The following is a 7,219-nucleotide window of genomic DNA, read 5'->3' as shown; positions in this document are numbered from 1 at the left end:
CGGTTACCACTTTCCATAATGTATAATATATATATATATATATATATATATATATATATATATATATATATATATATATATATATATATATATATATATACCATCTCTATAAGCAACTTTTCCCAATAGGAAATTTCAAATGAGTTGCTTATATAGATCGTTCATTGTATAACAGTTTAAAATTTTGTCTGCAACGTAACTAAATAAAAAAAGAATCACTTAAACTGATTTAGAAATGGCGTAAATATCACGTATAAAGTTACGTGATATATAATATATAAAACAGTTGAATAGTGTGCTTTCATTTCGCTAAGGTACGAGTATATAGTAGTAGCTGCTTGCCTGATCTAATTACTTTATTGTACCTCAATCCTTTTAAAACTAATCATTCAAACTCTGACTACATTTTTTTTTTGCTGACTTTTTATTGCTATCATCAAAAAATTTTACATCAACTATTTTTTCAATTGAGTGTAATGACGTAATCCAGCCTACACTTTTGTTGATGAATTCTATCATCTATACGAAATATTGCCAGCGAATACGGAATTTTGTTAGTTATAGGGAAACGTCCCCATTGGGGGTCTAACTTGGGGAGACTGGGAGGAAAGTGATGGTTATTAATGGTGTTTAACAGCCACTTTGCTATCAATATACCCTATCAGGTGGACCTCCACGTGTTTTCCGCTGTAAACCATCGTGACTAATTCTTTTTTTTTATACAACTTAGAATGGCAAACAAGCCGACGGCTCACCTGGTGGAAAGTGGTAATCGTCGCCTATAGACATGAGCAATATCATGGACATATCCAAGTATACTGTTTCGCCCATGAATTTGTCATGATGGGCTAACTGACCTGCTTCATCCTCACCTATCATCTCTCACTGGTGCCCCTTGGTGCCAGTGTATACCGATAACGCAGACGGGGTTATCATTCCATTATCATCCTTAAAAAAAAACTTGAGGGATCTTTTCTTTTCATTACTATTATTAGATAGATATTAAATGCATGTTAGGTATATTTGTTATCCACTAATGAGTGTTTCTTGCAGTTATATAACGTAATTATAGATTAATTTACGTCTAAATATGTTGGTGGCTGCACACGGTGAGTGAAAGTCGACATTAATATAATTTTTAACTGTTACTTATTGTAAAAAAATACAGTTAAATTAATATAGCAATGTTCTATACTTTTATTTTTTTAATTTTCATAGCTCATATATTGAATTGTTTAAAGAAGATTAAAATTTTGCTTTAAAATAGATAATTGGATAAGATTTGATACCGATGAGACATTTTTTTTAGAAAAATGTCACACTTCTCCAACTGTGAAATTATACGGTAAGGAAGCACAACATCATAATTCTTAAGAATAGCAACATATGAGAGGTACTTTTTTTAATGGGTGATAATGGAATGGTAACCCCGTCAGCGCTATCAGTATATACTGGTCAGGCACCAGTGATGATAGGTGACGATGAAAACAGGTCAGTTAATTCAGCATGATTAACCACGATGGTTTCCAGGGGAAAGCACGTGGTAGTCGACCTGATAGGCTATATTGCAAGCATATGACAGGTACTATGGGCATCACAATGTATTCTGTAATGTACCAGGTAGCATTTACCATGGACATAACAAAATATATTGTTTCGCCCATGATACCCCACATGTGTTGCCATACCTGAGGATTTATGCACAATTCCTCCGTACCCTGTAAATACACGCCATATCCCACCCTTAAAACCGAAACACAGCCATGCAAACACAACTGATTCACGATTGAAACACGAATGGGACAGAGGTACCCAAGCAAATAATGACTTTTGTACAAAGTCTCCCTCTGGAAAATATAATATTTTTGAGTACATGATTTTTTTATAGAGGTATTATTAAATTGGTGATTAAACTGTTTTTAGATTTTTTTGAACGTAGTGCGAAGTCCTTTTATAATCTACATAAAAAATTAAATCAATCATTCATGAACATGTACGTTTTTATAAATAAATATATGTAGATATCATATTTTGTATTTAAAGTTACTCATCTCGAAGTGTCCATTATTTTTTTACGATTTAATCACCTAGTGATTAAATAGTACTTACTATTAAAACACATTGCGTGACAACTTTTAACATCATATTACATGATATGTTTTAACTGTACTAACTTTTTACAACATGCTTATGCATATATAATATGATTTAACTGTACTAAATGTAAACAAAACATCAATTATATCATTATTGTGATTGTTAACAGATTACGATTTCTAATAATTTATAATATTAAAATGAGACCTCCGCGCAAATCTTTAACATCTGTTTGAGTGTTTACAATCTCCACTTTCCTCCGAGTGAAATTGCCGACACGCACCTGTGTGGATTACTCAAGATCATGTTTCCTGTGGATAAACATATATATGTGTTTGTATCATATGGCTTTTATAACAAATCAGCATGCAAATGGTGTATGGGCGTAACATCACATTTCACTTCCTTGAATAATTACACCGTATTACAATTCTCGACACAATGTTAACAGGATTATATAAATAAATTGTACATTACAATAACAGGTTTATTTTGAAAAATAACAATCCATATAAAATAATTCTAATAATAAATAATAATAATCTTAACAATATATTTACAGAAACTCACGATTCATGCATTCGTGTGGATACAAAACGCATGGTTCCAAACGGTGGTTACAAATCTAATTCGTCGTGTTACAAAAACGATTTTTACTTATAATAAAACCAGTTTCAAGTGTGTGGTAAATAATAACAAGTTAGATTTAAGGCGCCAAAATGAAAGCACTCCTACGAGAGCAAGAAATGATCTTAATAGAACGGCGGCCGGCTTCTATGTAGCCGCGCAGACAATTAGCGGAACATACGCAAATAAATAACAACAAAAGCAATACTTTCCCAGCGACGCGCCTACGCTATCTCTCCGTCTAGACCACAACTTATAACCACAACATCATTCTTTCCTGTATTTACAATAACATACCTCCCACATTTGCAATTTTGAATATTCATTCATTCATATCACGACATTCAATGGACACGCGGTTTAAGCTCTTCGCTGTACTTAATGGTGTTATATGTGTTCTCGCTATAAGAACCTTGTGCGTCCGCAGGTGAACCATAACGAAGCTTAGAATGTCCATGTCTACCGAAATTATATTTAGGTCCCGATGAATAGGAGCTCAAAGAGCTGTGGCTAGATATTGGCGCTTTGTACGATGAACTCCCCTCACCGAAGCTATGATATTTCGAAGATGGTACATAGTATTGAGGCTTTGAAGAGGAAGCTGCGTGAGCATTATTAGAGTGTGCAAAAGAATTTGATGGCGCTCCATAAGTGGTGCCAGATGGAGAAGCAGAGTGTCCGCCAGAAGAGTAACTTGCAATGGATTCTAGAGAACCGAAACCTGCAGATTTTGTAGGTGCATAAGAGGGTGCAATGAATTTTGATGACCCACTTCCGAAACCACCGAAGGAACCACCAAAACTGGCGCCATGACCTCCAGAACTAAGAGACAAGCCATGTCCGCTTCCACTTAAACTAGCAAATGACGGAGTACCGTGTGATCCAGCAAGGCTAGATAAACCATGGCTAGAATCTCCTTGAATAGAAGAACCGACGAAAGCTGATGGTTTAAAAGAGGTTTTGCTTGGTACAGTATATCCAGCGCTTAAACTTTTATAAGGTCCACTATAAGAATTTCCAGAGCCTCCAAAGGAAAAACCAGCCAAGGAGTGTCCAGAACCACCGTGAGGAACAGAACCTTCACCGTAGGACTGACCAGAAGCGCCACCAAAAGTGTATCCAGAACTGGGCACTCCGCCAAACGACAGTCCTGCACTAGATATGTCACCGAACGAATGACCAGAGCTAACAGCAGGGTAGCTTAAAGCAGCAGAACTGGCATGGGCCTCTGAAGGAGTGAATAATACAGGTCCAGTAGACCCATAAGAACCGAGACCCTTTGTGCCGGCAGCATATGAAGGAACACTTGAAACCTGTTGTTCAGAGACGCTGTATTGTTGAATGCTTGGAGATGCATAAGCGTACTGAGGAAGTGAAGCCTCATGGCCGCCATTGTCAATCTGTTGAAAACCAGCATATGCCTCTGCACCAGCCGCGGGTTGCAAATTATAAGTACCAGAGTTAAGACTGTGGGAGAGCTGGCTCATTAATTGTGAGAGATCGCTAGCAGCAAGTCCGTGGCTAGGCTGTAAAGTAATCGGTGGCAATTTTAAGGTTGCATGACCACTGGACTGTAGGCCTTCTGAAGGGAGCTGGAAGGCGGCGCTGGCTCCATGTCCTCCGAAACTGAAGCTTGGCTTTGCTCCACCTACACTGTAGCCTGCTCCGACGCTGATAGCGCTGGCACCCTCGTGGCCGTATGACGGTGCCTGGTAATTATGCGCGGATAGTCCACCTCCCGCATACCCGAGTGGAGCTTCTCTCTTGTCTTTTGGTTCTTCGACCTTTTTGGCGTTAATTGCCCATGACATTGATGTACATAAAAATGCGATGAATGCGATCTGCAATAAAAAAAGATTTAGATTAATATATTACGTCTAACACTATAAATTATATAATTTCTTTCGATTCAAATTATAATAATTAAGTAAGAGACAACGTTTACATAATGAAATATATATTTATGGAGTTTGTTTCGCTTTCATTAATGCAAATAAGTTAAGGGAATCCCAAACAGGTTTTAATATCAGAATTACAACGGCTCCATTGCCAAGTTGATGGGCCCGCATGGCACTGTTCAAGATTAAGCCCACATTACAATTTGATTTCACTTTTACTACTTTTACTCACTCCGGTATGTGTAACTCCTGATCGCTATATATCATATACGTAATTATAAGTTATTCAAAGCAATTATTGAGATTGCTAAAGAGTTGCCACTGCATTTATTTATCTGTAATTGACCATGCCGCTTAACAGTGCTATAACATTCCAAGATTCAAATCTACTTTCCACTCATAACTGTTTACAAATGTACAATATTTCATTCTGTATATTATATTAATGGGATGTTTTAACGTATTTGTAGAATAGATATTTACAATAGAAAGATTAAATAGCATTTTTGTAAACAATCCTATACTAATATTTTATATATTTAGATATTTGTTACTCCATCACGTTTAAATTGCTGAACAGATTAGAATGAAATTTGGTATACAAATGGACCATATCCAAAATTAACACGCAATATAATTTCATTCTATTTTACGTGGGCATAATTAATAAAACACTAAAAATAATTAATAGTCGAAAAATCATCGCGATCAACCGATAAACACTGTCATATGCAAATTTCCGAAATCTGCAACACTCGAGCACTAAACACTGTTTAACACTTCTCATCACAAAATGCACACTCACCGTGAATTTCATTTTGGACGCTTATTAATAATGGCGGGCACGTTGTTGAAACTAAACCACTACACACGGGTGTTATGCACAAGATAAACAAATGTAAAACGTATCGGTCGGCTGCTACGAACAACCGCCGAATTTATAATGACGTCTCTCGTGTTTTCACCGAATTTATAAGTGAGCGAATAGTGGTGTGCTCCCGCTGACGCCGAGCGAGCTCACTCGCTGGGAGGGTAAAAGTATATCGGAGGACCCTTTCACTGCACTGGCTGAAAGAATGGGACCATCGGGCTTCTGAACCCAACAATGAGGTAATAGAGGCCGGAAGCGTTGCGTCACCAACTGATCACGGTTTGGTGCACCCATTGGCACCGATGTCGCGCGATCGTCTTTTCGATGGCATCGTTTCGACGACTCTGGTTCACTGCAATTAGCTTGACACTAATTGTATTTACAACATGGGTATAAATCTAAATAAGTAAACTCAAACAAATACAATTTACACCGCAAACAAAGTTTATATGTTTTTATTTTTTATAACACATAAGGCAAACAGCATACGGCTTATACCTATATGCGATATATACCTGACGGTAAGTTACTATCACTGCTCATGAGTACTTTTTCTATTTATTTAAATAATTTTATTAACTAAAAGAAAATATGGTACAAAAGATGGACTTAATACTAACAGCATTCTCTATCAGTCAAACTTTTGGGATGAACAGTGAATTACAAACGCGGTGCTTAATTTTAAGATAGGTAATAATAACGCTACTTTTTTGTAATAAAATACACGCTACAATTGTAATAAAATACACCAATAAAAGGGATGTTTGGTAGACACAAAACAGAGAAATTAAACACAAAATATTAGAATTTAAAATGTGAAATTGTGCGTGAAACAAATTTTTTCACGACAAGCAACTTTCAACCGATTTAAGAAAAGAAAGGAGATTCTCAATTGGCTTGTATTTTTTGTTTGTTACCTCAGAACTCAGTTATTTATGAATCGATTTTCATAATCTCTTTTTCTACAGCATGGAGTTCTTCAAAAGAGGGATAAAGAGGTTTCTTCAGGGTCGGCAACGCGCGCGTAATACCTCTGGTAATTCAGGCGTTGATAGGCTACATAACCGCTTACCATCAGGTGGGCCGTGTGCTTGTTTGCCACATCAGTGGTATAAAAGTCTCTTTTATCTAAAAGGATACTTTTTTAGATTTCCATAAAAATTTAACAATTTTTTTTAATATAACTGATTTTGACACGGTTAAAGTCGGTGTTTTGTTTTTACAACAACATCATAAATGATTTCCTACCATTGGATAAATACTGTTCTTTCGATCATTACGAAATTAATATGGGACCAACACAGAAATAAATCCTATCGATTATAAAAATAATATTCAAAATCGGTTTAGAATTTGCGCCACTCAGTTCGTTCAGATTTGCATGTCATAGCCACAAGAAACAGTCGAATTTAAAACCGTAAAAAAGTTTAAAAATATAAACTTTTGTAAGCAGCTTCAATTATAATTTATAAGAAAACTTAATTATAAAGATTTTTTATTAAACGGGCAATTTAATGTAGTCGTTTACTTGGGTACCTCTGTCCCATTCGTGTTTTAACCGTAAAGCAGTTGTGTTTGCATGGTTGTGTTTCAGTTTGAAGAGTGGGATATAGCGTGAACTTACAGGGTACAGAGGAACAACATCTAAGTCCTCAGGAATGGCAACGAATGGGGGGTATCATGGGCGAAACAGTATACTCTGTTATGTCCATGGTACTGCTCATGT

The 7,219-nt window shown here is 36.3% G+C and overlaps 1 protein-coding gene across 1 annotated transcript; it reads right to left on the bottom strand.

The window, feature by feature from the left end:
• Positions 1-2,563: 2,563 nt before the first annotated feature.
• On the bottom strand, positions 2,564-5,574 carry LOC113521281 (hornerin-like). Its single transcript, XM_026906811.3, has 2 exons — positions 5,428-5,574; positions 2,564-4,565 (listed from the first exon to the last, which is right to left on the bottom strand). Exons 1-2 carry the CDS (start codon positions 5,437-5,439, stop codon positions 3,069-3,071), a joined length of 1,509 nt encoding a protein of 502 aa, XP_026762612.2. The 5' UTR covers positions 5,440-5,574; the 3' UTR covers positions 2,564-3,068.
• Between the last annotated feature and the right edge of the window lie 1,645 nt (positions 5,575-7,219).

The sequence above is a fragment of the Galleria mellonella genome, unplaced genomic scaffold (assembly GCF_026898425.1).
Source record: "Galleria mellonella isolate WM207_F2 unplaced genomic scaffold, CSIRO_AGI_GalMel_v1 utg21, whole genome shotgun sequence".
NCBI classification, from domain to species: domain Eukaryota; kingdom Metazoa; phylum Arthropoda; class Insecta; order Lepidoptera; family Pyralidae; genus Galleria; species Galleria mellonella.
The sequence above is the reverse complement of the archived record's forward strand: the minus strand, read 5'-3'. Positions and strand labels throughout refer to the sequence as shown.